We start from the raw sequence: 21457 nt of genomic DNA, 5'->3' as shown, positions 1-21457 counted from the left end.
GGGTATTTTTGTGCCAGGAATCCCCCTAGCTCCAGCCCTCTCTCCTCTTATCCTGGCCCAGACTGGCCAGCAGAGGCAGTTTAGGGCCTGGGTGAGGGTCCCATAGTTGTTCGGGGGTGGCACAAAGGCCCACGGTGGGCCAGAGAGCAGAAAGGCAGGCCCTGAGAGGGGAAGGAAGTCCCAGGCAGTAAGTTAAGAAGAGTGATAAAGAGGAGCATTTAGGCAAGAGGAAGTGGGCTGGCTGAGCGAGGCTGCGACTGAGCTCCCTGGGCCCGGTCAGTGTTAGGTTCATGCACTCTGAGAAGGAACCCGGCGCCGAGGCCTCTCTAAGCAGCCTCCTCTTCCCAGTGTTCTCACCCTGGGCCCTGGGCACAGAGCAGAGGAGAGAGCCTGGCAAGAGAGCGCAGCGGAGGCTGGTGGCCAAGGGTTGCTGTGTGTGGAGTCTGGTCTGCGGAGGTTCCAGGCCTCCATGAGGCCCAGAGGGCCAAGAGTTCTGTGTGGCAGTGGCTGAGAGGTGTGATTTCCTCACTTGTACCTCATTTTCATGGGAGGAAGCATTGAGAAACAGGAGCTGGGTGTTCAGCAAACTTTGCTTATTCAAAACACCCAATCCCAGCTGGGCCCTACCCCACCTTCAACTCCCACGTCCAGGGTGGTCCCAGCCTCCTCAGCCTCTGGAAGAGACCCCTATGCTTTAGAGCCCACCCCTGCGGAGGTCCCTTCCCGTGGGGAACTCCTGACACCCTCCTCTCAGGCCCAGCCAGGGCAACAGTATCCCCACGTGGTCCCCATATTGTTCCTTCTCCAGCCCCTCAGCTTCATCTGCCCTGAGACCACCCCTGGGACTGAGCCCACCCCCTCGCCCCAGCCCTGGCTCCAAGGAGACCGGCCTCAGGGCCCGCCCCTCAGTCCACCAAGAAGGAAGCCCGAGCAGGAAGTGCTGAGGCATGGGGTGGGGGGGGGGCTTTGCCGAGGGGAGCCTAACCTTCCTGGGCAGGAGCAGTGACCACAGGCCTCCCCCCCACTGAAGGCAGGTGGGAGGAGGCTGATTTAAAAGGCAGATGGGCCTCTGGCCAAAGCATTCGGCTCTGCCACCAGCCACTGCCACCCGTGGGTCCCAGGAGTATCCAGACTTCCGGACCCTCTCAGGGCGGGTGCCATGTGAGCCCAGCTTGGCTCACCTCCAGCCGGCCTTCCTTCCTTCCCTCCTCCTGCCCGCGTGTGCCTGTCCAGCCTCTCCAGAGAGGGACGCTTAGCACCATGTCTCTGCTCAGCCCGGTCCTGCTGCCCCCCAAGGTGAAGGCTTATCTGAGCCAAGGGGAGCGCTTCATCAAATGGGACGATGTGAGTGGGGCACTGGGATGGTGGTGGGGGGGCTGCTGTCAGGGGCTTTGCTGGGGGGCTGGGTTGGTTTACGTCTGCTGGGACCAGGTGCCTGTGTGGCTTGGCCGGGCAGCGGCTACCACAGCCTGGATAAACAAACCTGGGGGTGAGGGTGTGTGCCCCTAAGCGTGCATCCCCGACTGCCGGGGCTAGGGCTCGGGGTCCGGACGTGACAGGAGCCTGGGCTGCCCGGGTGCTCACAGGAGGGCCTTTCTTTGGGTTTGGGTCTGTCCTACCCCAAGCCCCCAAGACAAGCAGAGGGGATCCTAATCTCAGCATGAGTGGGAGGAGAGAGCCCCAAAGCTGTGGCAGGGCCAGGAGCAGAGGTTAGCCCGGCCCCTACTCCCAGCACGGATGCCCCGCTCCTGCTCTTCCCGTCTGGCCCTGGCCTGGCCCAGGGAGGCCCCTTTCTCCCCTGAGCTGCGGTGGGGAAGCCATAAAAGGCTGGGGCACCCTAAGGGAGAGCCCGAGGCTTCTGCTCCCAGGGGCCTAGGAAGGAACTGCTCGACTTCTGCTTCTGCTGGCTGCTTTCTGCCGAGCTCCCCGCCGCCACCCGCCTGTCTGCAAGGAAAGGGGGAAGCCACTGCTTTGCCCTGTCCCTCTGTCTCTGCTGTCTGTTCCTTCTCAGACTGGGGCCTGCTTCCCAGACTCTGGTCCTGCCGGCCCCTGAAAATGTTGTGTCGTGACAAGCCAGGGATTCTCTTGGGCAGACCAGAGAACAATCTGGGGTTCTTCATGAAGCTGCTACTCAGGCCCATAACGGAATCACAGTGGGCTGGTGCCAGGAAGGAAACTGGAAGGCTCTGGGGGGCGAGGAGGCCCTTAGGGCTGGCTCATCCTCCTTACAGGTGGGATGAGGGGAGTCTGGGTCTGTGAGTTGAGGAAGCCTGGGGCTCTTGGCCATTCAGGACTGCACTAGGCTGAGTAATCTGGTTGCCATGACTATGGGTAGGAGGCCCCTGGTTAGACGCTTTCTGCTTCCCTACGAGTGGTGTGGGCGATGTGGCATGGTGGTGACAGGTCCCAGGAGACTGTGGAATGAGGGAAGTGGCTCAGAATGAAAAACGAAGTGGCCTCTTTCAGTTCCTCTGGGAAGTGTGTGTAACCTGACTGGGCAGAGGGTCATTAGGGGTGAGGACAGGCTCTATGGGCTTCTCTGCAGGCCAGTACCACTCCCCTCCCTGAGGCCTGGCCCCAGGATCCCGACCTCCAGGAGCAAGAATCTCCTAAGCCTAGTCACAGGCCCGTGCACCTGTGAGACAGGTTCCGCTCAGAATGCCTTTAGCCCAGATGGCAGATGACTTGAGTATGTCATGTCATGTTGAATAAGCACAATGAAAAGATGTAACCAGCTCCCAACTTGATTTTGCCTCCCATGATCCCTTCACAATGTATTTGGTGGGAGACGCTCTTCTCCTGCCCATGGAAGGACACAGCCAGTCACAAGACATTCCATTTGCTTTGGGGCAATAGACAATCCTATGGTCACTGTTCCTCATAAAACCCAGTCTTATTTCAGAAACGAGTTATAATTCAAAACTCAAATCTTAATTTGGATGACATCTTCTCCCCTCCTCCTTCTAGAAGTGGTTTTAGGTAGGCCGTTGGTGCTCTGAAAAGGTCTGTGGCAGGATTCCCTGATCTTCCCCCAAGCCCTCCCCACCATGGGGTGCTGGGAAGCAGGTGGGAGAGGGGTACCGACGTTCTTAATTGAACAGGTGCTATCATCAATGGGCTCATGCTTTCTGAGCCTGGCAGAATGTCAGGGTTATTCTTTCTCTGGTAGACATTTCTGAGGCTTCTCCTCAAAGTGAGGAGACCCTTGCCCACTGAGCTGGTCGTCCCTTACTTAAGGGTCCTTCCGCCATCTCTATTTTGGGGGGTCACTCACAATTACTTCTTCAGCCCCTTGGAATCCAGTTACCACCTTCAGTTTCCTGTAGCTTTGGACTCTGCCCCTCTTTCCCATGGGCCCACTCGACCACAGCACATACTCTGCGTTCACTGCCCCAACGGACTCTGGGATTTGGGCTCATCTAGCACAACCAGGGTCTTAATGCCTCCAATACTCGGTTTCTTGGGCAGGAGTCAGACCCCAGTCTACTTTGCCCCACAAGGGCAGGGGTGACCAAAGCTCTCTAAGTATAGTTGAAACCCCTCACTAGGCTTAAAGGGAGGGGTCGGGGGCGCCTGGGTGACTCAGTCCGTTAAGCAGCCAACCCTTGATTTCGGCTCAGGTCATGATCTCAGGGTCATGAGATCAAGCCCTGCATAGGGCTCCGTGCTCTGGGGAGTCTGCTTCTCTCCCTCTCCCTCTGCTTCTCCCCCTGCTTGTGCTCATGCACACACACTCATGCTTTCTCTCGCAAATAAATAAATCTTACCAAAAAATTAAGTGAGGGGTCAGGCACCATCACCGACCCTGCCTTGTGGAGGAAAGGGAGTGGAGCTCACAACACAGCTTTCTCCAAAATCAGCCTCCTCGCAAAGTGTTCTTTACCCCAGACTCTAACCATCCCTGACCGGAGAACCTTTTTTTTTTTTTTTTTTTTTACCATTTACTTTGTAAATTCTGCACTTGCTCTGGTTTGGTCCTTGGCTTCTTCAGCAAACATGGGGCACTGAGCTCACGGTCTAGCACCGAAACTGATGGTCTAGCTCATGCTACAGCACAGGCTGGTTTCCCTGGAGTCCACAAGCCCTTGGGGATTTTCCGGATGGGCTTCTAGCTGTGCAAACCACATAACACTGTTATAGCATGTTTCAGGGAAGGCTTTTCAGAAGAGGGGAGACTTGGGGTGCTCTTTGAAGGTATTTCAGGCAGGGGAGAGTTGGGTTCTTAGGCTTGGAGGTGGGAATGCGCTTGGTGTCTATGGGACACCATAGACGTGGATTGGATGGTTTGGCTGGGGATGGGTTGGCCGGGGAGTGGTTTGTGGAGGGGAGGATGGGGCATGCGGGAAGCCAGGTAGCAGGTGGATTGTACAGGGCCTCGGATGGAGGCGCAGGAGTTGGGCTCTTAGCTCTTACTGTGTTGGGTTCTCCTGGGCCGTGGCACTGAGTCTTGTGAAGAGACATTCTACCCCTTTGGCTAAGCTGTGGCCCTTAAAAACAGGGCGAGGTGGGGGGCCAAGATCCTGTTTGGGGTCCAGAGGGAGAATCTCTATTTGGGGTTTAGAGGGGAAACTTCTCTTTCAGAAATGCTATCTCTGATTCTCTGCCCCTCTCCACCCCTGATTCAGAGGTTTTAAGGCTTGTACCTAGCCCATAGATCTGGAAAACAAAGAATAAGCCTGCAGATTCCCTGGACAGCCAACTGCTAGGGAGATGGTGAGCTCTGAAACCCCTGGCCTGGGCCAGGGAAGCTTGGCCTGAAGTCTCAGAGCAGAGAGCTGACCCCTTCTGTCTTTTCCTGCTTATTTGTCTTTTTTTTTTCTTTTGACCACGTCTGTCTATAGGAAACCACAATAGCCTCCCCGGTTATCCTCCGTGTGGATCCCAAGGGCTACTACTTATATTGGACATATCAGAGTAAGGTGAGGCAGCCCTACCTGAGCTCCTGCTGATCCACTGAGTCCAAGCAGCCTTTTCATAGTGCAGGGGTGGAGGTGTGAATGCCCAGGGAGTACAGAATGACCTGGAAGGGTGGCTCCGTGGCAGCCTCTGCTCCTGTGGGCAGGGGCTACTTGCTCTGGGAGGGAGGATTAAGTCACTCCAACCATGGCTGCCTCGGGCCAGGATGCTCCGGCCTTAGCATCCCTTGGGGAGAGGGAAAGGAAAAAGGCTGCTTCTTGACCTGTGGTTCTGGGAAACTTGAGGGCTCAGAGAGATCAAGAAGGGTCTCAGCACCTGGATGAAGGGAAGGGAGAGGGAACTTGGGGAGAGTCCAGGAGAGTATGGGCAAGGCTGCAGGCCAGAGCTCCTGAGTCACTTGAGCGGCCAGGGAAGGAACGGACAGAGGAAGGGAGGAGGCTCACCATGACTAGGGAGAACCTGATTGGTGGGAAGGGAAGGCTGGGGTCCAGACCACCCCAGATAGTCTTGGCATCTATGGAAGGCAGTTGGCCAAGACGTGTAGGGGTGTTGGAAGCTCCCTCCTCTCTGTTCTTCGTTCTTCACGGACCTTTTTGTCCACATCCCTTTTTCTGCTCCTGCCGGGGCACCCTCTAGGAGATGGAGTTTCTGGATATCACCAGCATCAGGGATACCCGCTTTGGGAAGTTTGCCAAGATACCCAAGGTTGGTGGGCCCCGTGGCAGCCCACGGTCAGCATGGCCATAAGCTCCATGGGGCGAGGGCAGGGGTATCTGTGGGAGTGGGAAGCCTGATGTCTGGAGCGAGGGGAAGAGTTGCCAGGCTGGGCAGCAGGGCCTCCTCCCTGAGTTGAGGAAGGGCTGTGGCTGCTCCTGAGCTTGCAGAGCTTTGGTACCAGGGAGCCGTGAACACAGATGCTGTGTGACCAGGTCCTGCTCCCAGAGCACTCCAGACCGTCTGGGAGTATTGCTTATGCCCACTGCCCTCCCCATCTCGTTTGCCTATATTTGTCTAATGCCGGTAGGAAAATTGGAGGAAGGAATTGGTGGGAAGCAGGATTCCATGAGACTGGGAGCTAAGAATCCATCTTCAAACGAAAAATGGCAAACAAAATCCACAGCACTCCCAGGCCACACTGCTGGGTTCACCTCTTCCTGTGGGCTGTGCACTCCCACTCCAGCCCCTGCGGCTCCTCCCATGGGAACGGGATTCCCCCCTAGCGGCCCCAGTTCTAGAGCGGTGGGGAGGGACAGGGAGAGCCACCATGGGCGGGGCTGGGGGGCGCACTTCTGATCCTAACCTTGTCACTGCTGGCCGCAGAGCCAGAAGCTCCGGGATGTCTTCAACATGGACTTCCCTGACAACAACTTCCTGCTTAAGACGCTCACTGTGGTGTCCGGCCCTGACATGGTGGACCTCACCTTCCACAACTTCGTCTCCTACAAGGAGAATGTGGGCCAGGTGCGCCAGGGGAGGCGGGTGGGCCTGGGGCTGGGCACCGGGGGGTAACCTGGGCTTCCTGTGGGACAGGTCTGGGCTGCAGGGGGTGGGGGCACCTGCGTGTGGCCAAGGGTCTGACTGCAGTGCTCTGGGGTCCCACAGAACTGGGCCGAAGATGTGCTGGCTCTGGTCAAGCACCCGCTGACAGCCAATGCCTCCCGCAGCACCTTCTTGGACAAAATGTAAGTGCCTGCCTGCCCGGCCTTAGCGTGCGGGGCCAAGCGCACCAGCCATGAGGCCTTGATAAGCCGATTTCTGCCCTTCCCCCGCCAGCCTGGTCAAGCTCAAGATGCAGCTCAACCCCGAAGGGAAGATTCCTGTGAAAAAGTGAGTTTCCTCGACTTTCTCCCCACACTTCCCCCCAGCTCCTCACAGCCTTCCCTCTCCAGGTCTGACCCCTCTCTTTGCCTGGTGCCTTTCTTTGCTCCTTTAGTTTTTTCCAGATGTTTCCTGCTGACCGCAAGCGGGTGGAAGCTGCCCTCAGCGCCTGCCACCTCCCAAAAGGCAAGGTGAGTGGTTCTCCCAGCCCAGCCCACCCCTCACCTGGGCTGGCTCTGACAAGAGGCCACAGTGGCCAGGCCTGGTTGGGGTGGCGGGGGCAGGAAAGATAGCACAGCCCAGCCAATAGCCCGAAAAGCCAGTTAACCCGAGAGCACTGGTTTCTGATACTAGGCACAGAGACAGATCCAGGGGAGTAGGGATGAGGTGCCTGGGTCCAGAGGAGCTTGGTCTATACTGCCTGCTCCTGGGTGACTGTTGGGGGCAATGGTTGGTAGACTGTGTTTAGGGCAAGCAGCTGGGGTGGGTACATTCCCATTCTAGCCTTGGAACGAAAGTTGAGAGTGAATGTTCTCGCCTAGAGAGATAAGGTCAGCAGGGATGGAGGCAACCTGCTGGGGTCTGCAATGTGGGGAAGGAGTTAGTTCTGCAGAGTGTGGGGGAGGGGAACAGACCAAGAGTCAAAGCTGCCAAAACATAGCCTTTAGCTCAACACAGGAAAACATTTTTCCCCCCTTCTGACTAAGTAATTTTTAATTACAGGATGTAGGCAGGGTCACCCCATAAGGGTGGATTACAGAAAGGAGCCCTCTGGGCAGATACAGCCCTGAGCCTAGGGTTTGTGCCTGGCCTAAGCCTGATGTTGGCCTTCCAGTAGGATCCTGGAAGATGTTTAATGGGTTTTTTTTCTGGGATGGAATGCAAAGGCACAGAATCCCCAGAGACCACTATTCTCCTTGCAGTTCTATTTCTATAAAGTTGCCTAACCTGGACATCATACACTGTGTGACCTTCGATGTCAGGCTTTAATCCTTTAGCTTATGAGTTTCAAGGTTCTTCCATGTTGTAGCCCGGACTGGCACGTCATGCCTTTTCACTGCTGAGTGATATCCCAGTGTTTGGAGGGACCGCCTTTTGCTTCTGCGTCATCAGCTGATGACCTTTGGGTTGTGGCCACTTTTCAGCCATTTTGAATAAAGCCTCTATGAACCTTCGTGTGCATGACTTTGTCTGGACGTGTGTTTTCACTCTCTATACCTAGAGGTAGAATAGCTGGGTCACGTGGCAACTCTATATTTAACATTTTGAGGAACTGCCAATCCGTTTTCCAAAGTGACTGACCACTGTACAATCATACTGGCAACGAACGTAGGTTCCCGTTTCCTCAACGACACTTGTTATTGTCTGTCTTTTTAGAACTGGACTCATCCTGTGGGAGTGATGTGGTATCTCCTTATGGTTTTGGTTTGCATTTCCCAGATGACTAATGAGATGGAGCACCTTTTCATGTGTTTATCGGTCATTTGCATATCTTCTTTGAAGAAATGTCTATTCAAATCTATTGCCTGTCTTTCCATTGGGGTTTTTTTTTTTTGTCTCTTTACCGTTGAGTTGTCCCTTCCTGGATATTTGATTTGCAAATATTCTCCCCTCTTCTGTGGACTGTCTTTTCCCTTTCTTGGTGCTGTCCTTCGAAGCACACAGGTTTTTCATTTGGATGAAGTCCAGTTTGTCTTTTGTTGTTTTGTTCCTTGTGCTTCCTGGCGTCTCTAGCTGTTACTGTTGAACTGTCTCATTTTCCCCTCAGTTCTGTCAGGTTTCGCTCATGCCTCTGGGGGCTCTGCTGTCAGGTGCGCTGTTTCTATTCGAGTCGCCTCTTTAGGAAAATTTGTCCTCTACTTTAAAAAAAAGAAAGAAGACAGCCCACTGGTCTGGCAGCAGCCCCACTTACTTCTAACCTTGTCTTCTTCGCCCTGTGGTCATTCCTAGTTCCAATCCTGCCCCAGCCAAGGGACCAGCCAGTGTCCAAGTTCAGGGGCAAGGCAAACCAGCTAAGCAGGCTCTCTGCTCAGCAACCAGCCCCCTTGAAAAGGGGGTGCTCAGGAGCCTGCCTGATGCCGCTCTGCCCGCCCCGAGCCCTCCATCTGACAGGCTCCCTTGCACAGGCCTGGGCCTCATTTGTGGTTTTTAGCAGAGAGAGGAGGTGCAGGAATGACGCAGGTGACTATCCCCCCAGAATGATGCCATCAATCCTGAGGACTTCCCAGAATCCGTCTACAAGAGTTTCCTCATGAGCCTCTGTCCTCGGCCAGAAATAGACGAGATCTTCACTTCCTAGTGAGCTTCCTTGGCTGGGCTGGGCACGGGGAAGGGCTGGTGGCTAACATCCCACTTGCCATGCTGGGAACTAGGTGGCTTCTCTGGAGAAGGCGGTTGTCCGTGCTCCCCAACCCCGGGGGGGCCACAGACCTGTGCCCTCTCTGGCCTGCAGCCATGCCAAGGCCAAACCCTACATGACCAAGGAGCACTTGACCAAGTTCATCAACCAGAAACAGAGGGACCCCCGTCTCAACTCTTTGCTGTTTCCGCCGGCGCGGCCTGACCAGGTGCGGGGCCTCATCGACAAGTATGAGCCCAGTGGCATCAACGTGCAGAGGGGTGAGGACTCAGGGAGCCCCTCCCCTCCGTGGGCCTGACCCGCTCTGCCGAGGGGCTGCAGCCCTGACAGCTCTGCCCTGCCCACCTCCCCCAGGCCAGCTCTCCCCGGAGGGCATGGTGTGGTTCCTCTGTGGGCCCGAGAACAGCGTGCTGGCCCAGGACAAGCTGCTTCTCCACCACGACATGACTCAGCCACTCAACCATTACTTCATCAACTCCTCACACAACACCTACCTGACAGGTGACCAGGGTGACCTCACTGGGATGTCTCCTCTTACGGTGGGGGGGGGGGGCTCCTGTTCCCTGAATCCATCTTTCTGCGGGGCTGGTCCACTGGCTGCAAAAGGACAGACTGTGTGGGAGCGGGCTGGGGTGAGCGGGACCAGCCTCGAGCGAGCCCCTGCCTCTCCCCTCCACTCTGGCTTCAGCCGGCCAGTTCTCTGGCCTTTCCTCGGCCGAGATGTACCGCCAGGTGCTGCTCGCTGGCTGCCGCTGTGTGGAGCTGGACTGCTGGAAGGGCAAGCCCCCTGACGAGGAGCCCATTATCACCCACGGCTTCACCATGACCACGGACATCTACTTCAAGGTAAGACTCCATGTGTGGAAGCTGGTGGCAGTGGCACTAGGGAAGGGCCCTGGGGGCGGGGATCAGGGGAGTGGGTGAAACAGAAGGGAGGGATGGCTGGCAGGCCTCAGACCAGTGAGGGGACTAGAGGGGACCAGAGGAGACAGGGCCAACAGTGGCCATCCAGTTCTATGTGTATTGAAACTGGGGAGTAGGGGAAGCGTGCCGTTGGGGCTGGACCACTGACCTCCTCTCCACCCAGTCCCCTTCTTCTCCAGGAAGCAATTGAAGCCATCGCAGAAAGTGCCTTTAAGACCTCCCCCTATCCTGTCATCCTGTCATTTGAAAACCATGTGGACTCGTGCGTATCAGACCTGTTGAACATTCTCTCCCCTGTCCTCATCTCCTGCCTGCAGCTGCCCTCCCCCAACGCTCCCGCCCCCTAGTCATGCCCCCCAGCTCTCTCCCGGGTCTCCATACAAGCTCCTTGGGACCCCAGGCTCTCCTGCCTATGTCCCTGCCTCCCTGAACCCCTGTACCCCTGATGACCCGGGTCAGGGGCCCAGAAGGATGGACAAAAGGGGGGTGGAGCTGCTGAACCCTACCCCACCGCCGTTCCCTGCAGACCCCGCCAACAGGCCAAGATGGCTGAGTACTGCCGGATGATGTTTGGGGATATGCTGCTCACAGAGCCCCTGGAAAAGTTCCCGGTGAGTGGACTTCGCTGTGGGGCATCTGGGCCTGGGGCAGTGTGGGGACCAGGTTAAGGAGGCAGATGTCCCCAGAGGATGTTGGGATTTATCTGGGAGGCTTGTGGGGCCAGGATCCTATCATTTACCATGTGTCAGGCACTGGGCTGGGCTTTGGGGGGGTATGTTAGTGATAAAGACTCAGTCCCCGCCCTCAGGTTGCTTACCTTTAGTGGGGAGACAGATAAGTAATGAGGCCATCGCAACCAGTGGCTGCTATGGGAGTACTTGGGCATCAGGAAAGGCTTCCTGGAAGAAGGGATGGCAAGCTGGCATCCAAGGGGAAACCGGATTTATCTCGATGAGAGTGGGGAAAGGGTATTCTAGGCAGGTGAAGGAGAAGAGTTGTCTGAGGAACTGGATAAGTTGGGTTGGGCAGGAGTGCAGCACATGGTGGGGGAAATGGTGGGAGGCGAGGCTGGAGAAGTAGGCAGGGCAAATGGACCACAGCTTGGTATGAAGGAGCCGAGGCTGCCCCCTGACGGTGTGGAGATGGTGCTGACTGTCTCCCCTCTCCCACAGTTGAGCCCAGGCACCCCCCTGCCCAGCCCTGAGGATCTCCGAGGCAAGATCCTCATCAAGAACAAAAAGAACCAGTTTTCTGGCCCAGCGGCCCCCAGCACGGAGCCGGGAGAGGAGGCCTCTGTGGGGGAGGACACAGGTGAGTAGCCTGGGTGGGGAGGGGTGGGGCGGGGGAGCATCTAGGGTGGGGAGAAGCGCTGGGCCTGGAGGGGATGTGTAGGGACTGTGGTCCCAGTGCTGATGGCTGTGCGTGTGGCAGTGTGGGCTGGCGAGGAAGGGGCAGAGCCGGAGGAGGAAGAGGAGGAAGAGGAGGAAGAGGAGGAGGAGGAGGAAGAGTCGGGAAACCTGGATGAGGAGGAGATCAAGAAGATGCAGTCGGATGAGGTATGTAGGGGGCAGCCCCGGGCCCTTCTGCGCTCCCCACAGCAGAGTCCTCCAGGCGCGGGCATGGGGCCACCTCCCTGCCCTCGGTGCTGCCTTTCCCTTCTCCACCTCCCCTCTCCTCCCTAGGGCACAGCGGGCCTGGAGGTGACAGCTTATGAGGAGATGTCCAGCCTAGTGAATTACATCCAGCCCACCAAGTTCATCTCCTTTGAGTTCTCTGCCCGTAAGTAAGCACGCGGTGGGCAGAAGACGGTAAGCTGGAGGTTAGGCTGGATTTAGGAGAAGGCCCTTAAGAAGCAGGTCCTGACAGCAGAGCAGCTTGATGGGTGGGAAGAAGGGGACGGGGGATCCCCCTTTCCTTGGACGCGGGGGACCTATTTATAGACAGAGCCAACAGAGGAGGCAGGCAAAGGGCTTCTTGAAGTGGCAGTGGCTCCCAGTTTCCCGGTGCCGTACTGAGGAACTTGGCACCAACCAGAATGCTCTGGAGTGTGTCGGTGACAGGCAGGCCACTTATGACAGGTCATCTTGGCCCTGTTGGCCTGGGGCTCCCGCAGCCTCCTACAGGTTCTGTGGCTCCCGGGGCTGAACGGTGCCTTGGGCTGGCCCAAGCCCCGGAGTGCTGGCCCCACCGGGCATGAGAACTCCCGGGAAGGGCCACAGGCAAAGAAACTGGCCAGTGCACATCCGCCCCTCGCACCCTCCCCTCCCTGTGCACACCCACGCTACTCAGCTTCCCCGCTCTTCTCAGCTGCCCAAGCCCCCAACGTGAACACCTCTTTCTGCATACACTGGTGCCGTGCATGCCTCTACAACGCTGACCCCTCAGCCCTGGACCCGCAGTCCGCAGCTCCACCTGTGCCCACCCGCAGCAGGTCTGCCCCCTGGTGTACACCTCCCCCCTCACCACCCCTCACCTTCAGCCAGAGCTTGGACGCTCACTCTCTGCACGTCATGGCATGCTCCTGACCCCCTGGATCCCCCTTCTCTGTGCCATCCAGGGCACGCGTCCCTCACTCTCCAGGACTGTGCCACACACCCCACCTCCGTGCATGTCTCCCGTGCATACACTTTACCCCCAGCGCCATTACCCACACAGATCTGCACATCAGCTTGGCCCCTTCAACCCTTGGGCCTCCGTGGAAATGCTAGGTTGGAGGGATCTCTGTGCTGGAGGGAGCTACCCCAGAGAGAGGGGGGCCAGCCTGACATGGCCCCCCTGCCCTTTCTCTCCCACACAGAGAAGAACCGAAGTTATGTCATCTCGTCCTTCACAGAGCTCAAGGCCTATGACCTGCTCTCCAAGGCCTCAGTGCAGTTTGTGGAGTATCCTTCAGGACTCCATAGCCAGGGTCCCTGGTTGGGGTGGCGGGATGGGGAAGGCCTGGGGACAGGGCGCACAGAGGGAGCTGTTGGGTCCTTCTGGTGTGGGTGGCCTCGGGCCAGCTCCTAAACTCTGGGGCAGCTACAACAAGCGCCAGATGAGCCGCATTTACCCTAAGGGCACCCGCATGGACTCCTCCAACTACATGCCCCAGATGTTCTGGAACGCCGGTTGCCAGATGGTTGCCCTCAACTTCCAGACGATGGGTGAGGGTACTTCTAGGCCCCTAAGAACCTTCCCCTGCCACCTGCCTCTCCCACCTTCACTGCATTCCTGGGGGGCGTTTTTAGAACAGACTGGGGGTCCTGATGTTTGTTTAGACTCTGGGAGCACGTGCAACCATGTGAGAGGTTAGGGATTTAAGTACGTTGGCTCATGCCTATATGACGGCACGTGTATGAGTTCGCATGTGAAGATGCCAGTGTGCTGGCCTGGCTTCTGGCTGCTCTGCCTGAATGAGCCCAGAGGAACACCAGCTTCATCGGCCTCAACTCCCACTGTGAGCCACGGCCTGGCTGTGCCTTTGCTCCCGCTGACTCTAGGTCGTGGAGCCTTCCTGAGAGATGAGACACCCTAAGGAAGCAGGCTGGCTCATGAGAGACCCTCATGCTCCCAGTCCACCCAAGCTCCCCATTCCACAAGACAACAGAGGCTGAGGGATGTAGGAAACAGAGACTGGGTGCAGACGCAGGGCTGGGCCTTCCTCACTGAGTGCCCTTGTCCCCCCAGACCTGCCCATGCAGCAGAACATGGCGCTGTTTGAGTTCAATGGGCAGAGTGGCTACCTGCTCAAGCATGAGTTCATGCGGCGGCCAGACAAGCAGTTCAACCCCTTCTCCGTGGACCGCATCGATGTGGTGGTAGCCACCACCCTTTCCATCACGGCAAGGCCCTGAGGCTCACAAGTGGCTGGGAGGGCTGGGGTCTTGAGGAGAGCGATACAGGAGCTCTACTCCTCCACTCCCAACCCCCTCCCCTGATATCCTGAAAACTTCAGCCCAAGCCAGTTCGTGCAGTAGCAAGTTGCCTTGGAAACTGCCTCCCCCTCAGCACTGGAGGCTGCCTCTTGGTCCCCATGGAAACCAAGGGGAAGGGCTGAGGCTGGGGTGGGGGAGGGGAGAAGAGTAGGCAGAGTGGGGCCGCAGGAGCCCCAGGCCCTAGGGGAGGGTGCTGTTTTCCTTCCTTGCCTGCGGAGGGGGGTGGGGAGGCCCACACCGCTTCCCTGCCTGCCGGAAGCACCTGGTTGCCAAGAGCTTAGCTGTAACCCTTGAGCCACATGGCCCCAGCTGGAAGGCGCTCTTCACAGCAGCCCAGAACAGAAGCTTCAGCTATGGAGCTAGAGGCCCCAGGTGCGAGGCCAGAGCTCAGGTGGGAGGGCTGAGGCTGGCCTCCCATGGGTCCCCACCCGCAGGTGATCTCTGGGCAGTTCCTGTCGGATCGCAGTGTGCGTACGTATGTGGAAGTGGAACTGTTTGGCCTTCCTGGGGACCCCAAGAGGCGCTATCGCACCAAGCTGTCACCCAGCGCCAACTCCATCAATCCTGTCTGGAAGGAGGAGCCTTTTGTCTTTGAGAAGGTGGGGAGCTAGGGCAGGGGTTGGGGTCTGTCCCTACTTCTTGGCCTCTACTCATAGAAAAGGGGAACTAAACGAAGGAACTTCCTTGATCCGCCTCTTCTCCCTACTCCCCACCCTGTGCCCTCCTGATTTTTAAGAGTCCCAAGTCCACATTTACAGAAATTTACTTGGTGAACAAGTTTTACGTGTGCATCCGTGTGTGTGCACGCACATGTGTGTTCATGTTAGGACAGGAGGCAGAAATGTGAACTCCCAGTCCGGGGTACAGAGTCCCAGGGTACAGAGTCCCAGTCCTGGGGGGGAGGGGTCTTTTGCCCTGATTGGATACTCATTGGCAAGGCCGTCCAGGACTGTCTGCACCAAGCCCTGGGCTGTGTGGTCAGCCCTTCTCCCCTGTGTGGCTCAGCCATGGCATGAGCTAAGAGGATGCCTATGTGCGTGGCCTAGAGTGTGCCCTCTGTCCTCACCGAGTCTGTTAACACCGGCCATGTTCTCACACTGAGGCTAAGACTTCTGAAGCCAGGGAGGTGGGTGGCTTGGCCACCCTCTCCCCGCCCCAGCTTGTCCTGTCCTGAACTCTCTCTAGATCTTGATGCCTGAGCTGGCCTCCCTCAGGGTGGCTGTAATGGAAGAAGGCAACAAATTTCTTGGGCACCGCATCATCCCCATTAACGCCCTGAATTCTGGTAAGGATGGAGTCCTTCTTTGCTGCTGCTAGCCCGGGCTGAGACAAAGGCCCACGTTAGGAGCCTGTCCAGAGGGTGCAGCAGCTTCAGGGAGGTGGCCCTGAGACCTGACCTAACCCTCTCATGTTATCAGCCCTAAGGAGTGTGGCAAGAATAGGAAACTAACGGAGCTGGGGTCTCTGCTCACCTAACAGAACGTCTGTAATCTTCTGGAACTACTGGGGCCATTTCCCAAGTTGCTGATACATACTGGGTACTAAAATGAGTTAATGGGCTTTTAACGCGTTCTCGCTTAATCCTAACAATAACCACGCGAGGTAGATCCTATTCACCCCATTTCACAGCTAAGGAAAATCTCAAGAGATTTCAAGTAAACTGCCCAAGGTCACGCAAGCAGGAAGTTGTAGCACCAGACTCAGACTCTGTCCTCTCTGAGTCTACACACAGAGGTCTTGAGTACTGGGCGGCTCCCGGGCAGTGCTGGGTGGCAATGGGCATGGCTTACTGCCCACCCTGTCATGCCCGACAGGCTACCACCACCTGTGCCTGCACAGCGAGAGCAACATGCCCCTTACCATGCCTGCACTTTTTGTCTTCCTGGAGATGAAGGACTATGTACCTGACACCTGGGCAGGTAGGTGGCCCGTTCCCCCCCACCTCCTCAAGCCAGCCTCCAGACTGGGGCAGGAAAGGGTATCCTGGGTTAGGTGAGGATGGGGAGGGCTTCCAGGTACATCTCCATACCAGGCCCATGATGCCCCTATGCACCCAGATCTCACCGTAGCTCTCGCCAATCCCATCAAGTTCTTCAGTGCCCAGGATAAGAAGTCTGTGAAGCTCAAGGAAGCCATGGGAGGTCTGCCCGAGGTCTGTGTTGCCGGGTCCAGGAGCTTTGCCCTCTCCGAGGGAAGATGAGGGAGGGGTCAGGGTCCTAGGCTGAGAGACAGAGAGAGCTGTTGGAGCCTTGTTCGTAATCTGCTCTCCCTACGCAGAAACCCTTCCCACCTGGGAGTCCAGTTGTCGGCCCGGTCAACGGGACATTGGCCCCAACGAGCAACGGGTCTGCAGGTATGCACTGCAGGGTCCTCCCACAGCCTGGAAGGGCCTTGACCTCTCCAGCGGTACCCACAGGAACATCCCCCCCCCAAAACAGACTTTCACCTGGGATGGGACCCACTGTGTCGGAAGCCTTGGCGCTTGGAAAGTGCGCTAAAGGGGGCCCATACTGCCACACCCCCCCGGGGGGCGGGGAGGAGCCTGCCAGAACCAGGGGCCCCCGGGGCACCTGTCAGCCCACCCTGTGGCTCTTGCAGCAGCTGGGGCCAGGGCCAAGCAGGAGGCCACGAAAGAAGCTGCGGGTAAGGCCTGCTGAGTCCGGGTGATCTTGGGAACGAACCCGGGGAGGGTCCGGGACTCCGGGGCGGGGTGGGGGGGGGCTCCCTCGCGGCGGCGCACCTCACCCCGGCCCCCGCAGAGCCACGGACCGCCAGCCTGGAGGAGCTGCGGGAGCTGAAGGGCGTCGTGAAGCTGCAGCGGCGGCACGAGAAGGAGCTGCGGGACCTGGAGCGGCGCGGCGCGCGGCGCTGGGAGGAGCTGCTGCAGAGGGGCGCGGCGCAGCTGGCCGAGCTGGGGCCGCCGGGCGCGGGGGGCTGCGGGGGCCGCAGGCTCGGCCCGGGGAAGGGCTCTCGCAAGAAGAGGTAAGGACGGCGGCGGCGGCGGGCCCTGCCCTCCGTGGTGCCGGCGGGCGGGGGCGGCCGAGAGCTCAGGGCCTGTCTGCACGTGGCCTCCTCAGGACCCTGCCGGGCGAGGAGGCCCCCGGGGCCGCGCCGAGCGAAGGCCCCGAGGGCCCCGAGGGCGCGGACGCGCGTGCGCGCGAGCTGAAGGACCGCCTGGAGCTGGAGCTGCTGCAGCAGGGCGAGGAGCAGTACGAGTGCATCCTGAAGCGCAAGGAGCAGCACGTGGCGGAGGTGCCTGGGGGGTGGGGGGGGGATGGAGGCACCACCCGCCCACCCGCCCCCCTGCCCCTCCCCCGCCCCCGCCTCCGGCACAGCAAAGGGCCTCTCGAGCTAAGCCTGTCCCTGCACCACCCCGCAGCAAATCGCCAAGATGATGGAGCTGGCCAGAGAGAAGCAGGCTGCAGAGCTGAAGACCCTCAAGGAGACCTTGGAGACGTATGATTGCCTCCCACCCATGCCTGACTCTCACCTCCCGGGAGGGCTCAGGCCCCACAGAACATCTCCCTGATGCCTGTCTCTCTGCAGTGACACCAAAGAGATGAAGAAAAAGCTGGAGGCCAAGAGGCTGGAGCGGATTCAGGCCATGGTCAAAATCACCTCAGACAAGATGGCTCAGGAAAGGTGAGCCCTGGAAGGAGGCCCAGGACTCAAATTCCAGGGCCAGTCTGAGCAGGGACCAGTCTAGGTGGGAGGGTGCCTCCCTGCAAGTGGATCCTGACTCACTTCCCAGAGATGTGCCTGTTACCAGCTCTAGAAGCTCATCCCATTTCTGTCACCTCTGATCAGAGTGTCCTCCTTGGGCCAAACACAGAAGCCATCACTCTGAGCAGAGAGGAGAATTTCAGGGAAAACTAATCATACAAATGGGGGGGGGGGCAACAGCTTCCCCCCTGCTTTCTGTGAAAGACAGTGCATTTTAGTGAGGAAGCCCTCTCCTCAGATGGGCCCTGGAGCTCCCAATGTCCCCTCACATCCTCCTTGGTTCCCTATAATTCCCCCTGCTGGCTGGTTCTGCGCCTATGGTGGAGTCCTCATTTCATCTACACTCTGAAGAGACTTGGTCTTACCCAACTCCTCCTAGGGGCCTCCTGGCCTCTCTGAAACTCTGATCACCCCAACAGGCTGAAGAGAGAGATTAACAACTCTCACATCCAGGAGGTGGTGCAAGTCATTAAGCAGGTGTGTAAGAGCTGCGTCCTTCACACACACACACACACACACACACACACACACTCTCTCTCTCTCTCTCTCACTCACACTCTACATAGGAGGGTTGGGGTGGCCCCAGGACTTTACATTGTCTTTAGGAGGTGCACAGTCCAGAGTGGCCCAGGCACTGGGGATGGGAGGAGGCAATGAAGGAGAGGAGGAGCCCCCAGGCTACCCCAGGGTTTTGGCCTTTGTGTGGAGGTTAGGGTACCAGGCTAAAGGGATCTGTCTCTGGCCAGCTGCCCTGGATGGAAATGATAGGGGCTAGCTGGCCAGGGGAGGATGGAATTGGGGTGGGTGGCTATGAGGGAGTGAGTGGGGCTTCCTGAGGCTCCCAGAAGTCAGAAGAGGAAGGAACGCCCTGCTGAGAATGGACCTAAAGCTCCCCTGGGACTATTAACAACAATAACAGAGCTGGCCAAGCTGGGCCACCAGGCATAGGGGGGCGGGGGGGGGGGGGGCTGCGGGTTCCTTTTACTGAATCCCGACCTTGTGGCAGGCTCTAAGCCAGGTGCTTTACATGAACTGTCTCACACACTCCTGCACAACCCAGCAAGACAGACTATTATCTTCATTGTACACATTTAAAACAACTGTTTGAAGGTTAACAAATTTATCCCGAGTCTTACAGCTGGTTAACTGGGATTGTAGCTGGATTCCAAGCCAGGCTGCCTGTCTGTGTTGTCCTGATTCCCTGCCTTTCGCTCCCACCCAGATGACAGAGAACCTGGAGAAGCACCAGGAGAAGCTAGAGGAGAAGCAGGCAGCCTGCCTGGAACAGATCCGGGAGATGGAAAAGCAGGTGACAGGGACTACCACCCTGGCAGCCAGCAGAGTTGGCCTGCCCCGGGGAGCCACCAGTCAGGAGCTGGGTGGGGGCAGGATGGGGACTCACCCCTCACTGGTGGGCCACAGGCCCTGGTTCTCACAGTGTCCTGGGGTCCTGTAAGATAGGCAGTTCTACAGCTCTCTTTGCTTGGCTGGCACCCCCTTCTCTGAGAGGCTCCCTGATGGTCTCCACTACCCCTCACCTCCCACCCCAGTCTCCTGGGAGATCTGAACAGACTGGGCATCTCCTTGTTTGACTGTCCAGGGGAGGGAGAGTGGGGAGTTGGCCCCTCCTGAGCCTGGCGGTGGTCTTTGCTGTCCCCACAGTTCCAGCAGGAGGCGCTGGCAGAATACGAGGCCAGGATGAAGGGCCTGGAGGCTGAGGTGAAGGAGTCAGTGAAGGCCTGCCTCAGGGACTGCTTACCCTCTGAGGCCAAGGACAAGCCTGAGAGGCCCTGTGAGGCCTTCAGGGAGCTGTGTGAGCAGGACCCACTCACAGTAAAGACGGGCGCCCAGGAGAGCCGCCTCTGATGCCCCCATCCCACTGGGACATTCTGTAAGGACATTCACTCTTCTCTGGGATGTGGCTCATCCCCCCAGGAGGAAAGGCCCTAGCATTCTAAGGCTGTGGGAAGCTGGGGCTCTTTTGGACTCTGGAGCCCCCTCCTCAACAGCCAGGCTAGAGGAGGAGGCAGGAACCAGGTACCATCAGGGCGGGGGCCCATCTGAGGTTTGGAGGTCCTCTCCAATCTGACTTCCTACTCCTCATCCTTCTTCTCTGCCTCTGAATAAATGTCACATATTTGTTAAGGGCAAAAGGATACGGACTGGGAGGCAGGTAAAGGCACACTTTACCTTTCCAGCGTGCAACATAGTGGTGTCCCGCCCTGGACTCCATGTCCTTACCTGGAGGGTTAGGCCTAGCTGCCTGGAACTTCCACTCTAGCACCTTTGGGTCAAGCAGGACCAAACTCCAAACCCGCCTGCTGTGAGGCCCCTTCTCAGACCTGTGCTGAGTTGGCCTCCTTGTCAGTTCCCTGATATAGAGCCTGGCACTACCTCCACGCTCCCTGGGGACAGCTGCTTCGAGAATTCCAGGCTGAGGTCCCTTCCCTGGCCTCTTGCCTGTGGGGGATGGGAGGCTGACATGGAAAAGCTGCCTCAGCTGCCTGACTGCTGAGACAACTGGGCCTCTGGCTTGTAGGGAGGACTAAGGAAGGCCTTTGGGACACTCTCCTAGGCCGGGGGGGGGGTACTTCCTAGTACGTACCCCCACTCAGGCTGCCTGACAAGGTCAGCATCATTTCTCTCCTGACCTTATGAGATTTATTTATTTTTCTCCTTCTTACTCCTACTAAAGAGAACCCTGTCCCAAATTTCCTGCCTAAGCCTGGCCTTTGTTCTACAGTTAAGAAATGGGGGGGGGGGGGTGGGCAGGGGATAGTATGCTGCTGAAATGAAATGGCCTGGGGGAAAACCCTTGGGAGCTTAACCCAAGGGTGAGGCCCCTTCCAGAGCCCAGTGGAACGGCCCCGCTTCTGGGCCTGAAAGGGATTCACTTCTCCTTCTGCGGGTCCTGATGCCACAACCACTGGAAAATGAGGTCATCCCTCTTCTCCACCCCCCAACTAGACATGGCCCTTCCTTGTCTCTACCTTCAGGGCTGCAGCAGAAGAGCCTGGTGCAAAGGTGCCCCCTTCCTCTCGGGGAGTTGTGAACCTCGAGGCCACTTGGGCCCCTTTAGGCAGACTTAGTGGTCAGCTTCTTAGGTAGTTATGGTTGCACCCAACACTTGCTCGAAAGGGGTTTGTGGGCAGCTGTTCACTGCACCTATGGCATGGTCCCAAATCCCAAATGGAAACAGGCACTGGCTTGGGAGAGGCCAGGTGGGGACTGATTCTGGGAAGAGGTTGTTTTCTCATCAGAGAGTTGTAACAAATGCCATTAGCTCTGAGCACCTGTGCCTTTGGAAAATAAACGGAACCACCACCACCACCTTCCGTCCCTCTGGGGGGCCTGACCTCTGGGATCCTAGCATTCCCTGGTTGCAAGTTGAGACTAGGGGTCCTGCCCATTCACAGCAGTAAGGCCTGTTGTTGACATGTCCTGCTTGCATACACACTGGATACAGCCAAGGGTGGGACACTTGTACCCCAGAGCAGTGCCCTGTCTTTAGCTCTCCTGCTGGGCACTCAACTGCTCCAGCTCTCTGCCAAGCCAGGGGTAGAGCCATGCAGGGGTGAGGAGCCAGGTTACAAGAATGCACTGACCCAGGCATGCGGGCATAAGCCAGGGCCATTGCCAAAGAGAGCCCACTGGGGAGTCCCCAGCTTTTGCCAATGGCTGCTGAGGGGAAGGAGAAACTGCCTTCCCTTAGCCTTGAAGTCAGACCAGGCAGAGTCTCGGGGTCCCCAGCGTGGAGCTGGGGAGCCCAGGAATGGGCTAGGAGCTGCAGTCTTGCCTC

General features: G+C 57.9%; 1 protein-coding gene and 1 long non-coding RNA gene across 3 annotated transcripts in view; one reads left to right on the top strand and one right to left on the bottom strand.

Annotated features, from left to right (window-relative positions):
• The window catches only part of LOC148107051 (uncharacterized), a 68213-nt gene that overhangs the window by 41222 nt on the left and 5534 nt on the right, over positions 1 to 21457 (bottom strand). Inside the window, exons 3-4 of the long non-coding RNA XR_015723205.1 lie at positions 16000 to 16156; positions 9589 to 9691 (exon numbers count right to left, since the gene is read on the bottom strand). This is a non-coding gene — a long non-coding RNA (uncharacterized LOC148107051). The remainder of the gene's footprint in view (positions 1 to 9588; positions 9692 to 15999; positions 16157 to 21457) is intronic.
• On the top strand, positions 968 to 20985 carry PLCB2 (phospholipase C beta 2). 2 transcript variants are annotated; one of them, XM_045816330.2, is made up of 32 exons: positions 968 to 1344; positions 4842 to 4919; positions 5554 to 5622; positions 6238 to 6378; positions 6520 to 6599; positions 6691 to 6744; positions 6851 to 6926; positions 8933 to 9033; positions 9188 to 9354; positions 9449 to 9595; positions 9783 to 9940; positions 10198 to 10280; positions 10545 to 10629; positions 11191 to 11329; positions 11450 to 11574; positions 11701 to 11797; positions 12816 to 12900; positions 13040 to 13164; positions 13688 to 13842; positions 14370 to 14534; positions 15121 to 15220; positions 15750 to 15854; positions 15993 to 16087; positions 16213 to 16288; positions 16537 to 16578; positions 16695 to 16917; positions 17013 to 17187; positions 17315 to 17391; positions 17482 to 17577; positions 18078 to 18135; positions 18881 to 18967; positions 19321 to 20985. In XM_045816330.2, the coding sequence occupies exons 1-32, from the start codon at positions 1261 to 1263 to the stop codon at positions 19522 to 19524; spliced, it is 3552 nt and encodes a 1183-aa protein (XP_045672286.2). In that variant the 5' UTR covers positions 968 to 1260; the 3' UTR covers positions 19525 to 20985. The 2 variants fall into 2 exon arrangements, with proteins under 2 accessions (XP_045672286.2, XP_045672295.2); XM_045816339.2 differs by having other exon boundaries at positions 16534 to 16578.

The sequence above is a fragment of the Ursus americanus genome, chromosome 36 (genome assembly GCF_024610735.1).
Source record: "Ursus americanus isolate L20-20 chromosome 36, mUrsAme1.1.p, whole genome shotgun sequence".
In the NCBI taxonomy this organism is placed as follows: Eukaryota; Metazoa; Chordata; class Mammalia; order Carnivora; family Ursidae; genus Ursus; species Ursus americanus.
Note: the sequence above shows the minus strand (reverse complement) of the source record. Positions and strands in the feature narration are given on the sequence as shown.

Bases quoted from the DNA above. Each gene is read 5' to 3' on its own strand.
- PLCB2 (XM_045816339.2), top strand. From the start codon at position 1,261: ATGTCTCTGCTCAGCCCGGTCCTGCTGCCCCCCAAGGTGAAGGCTTAT. The intron at 9,941-10,197 runs GTAAGACTCCAT...CTTCTTCTCCAG, and splicing joins CCACGGACATCTACTTCAAG to GAAGCAATTGAAGCCATCGC. The intron at 16,918-17,012 runs GTAAGGACGGCG...TGGCCTCCTCAG, and splicing joins AAGGGCTCTCGCAAGAAGAG to GACCCTGCCGGGCGAGGAGG.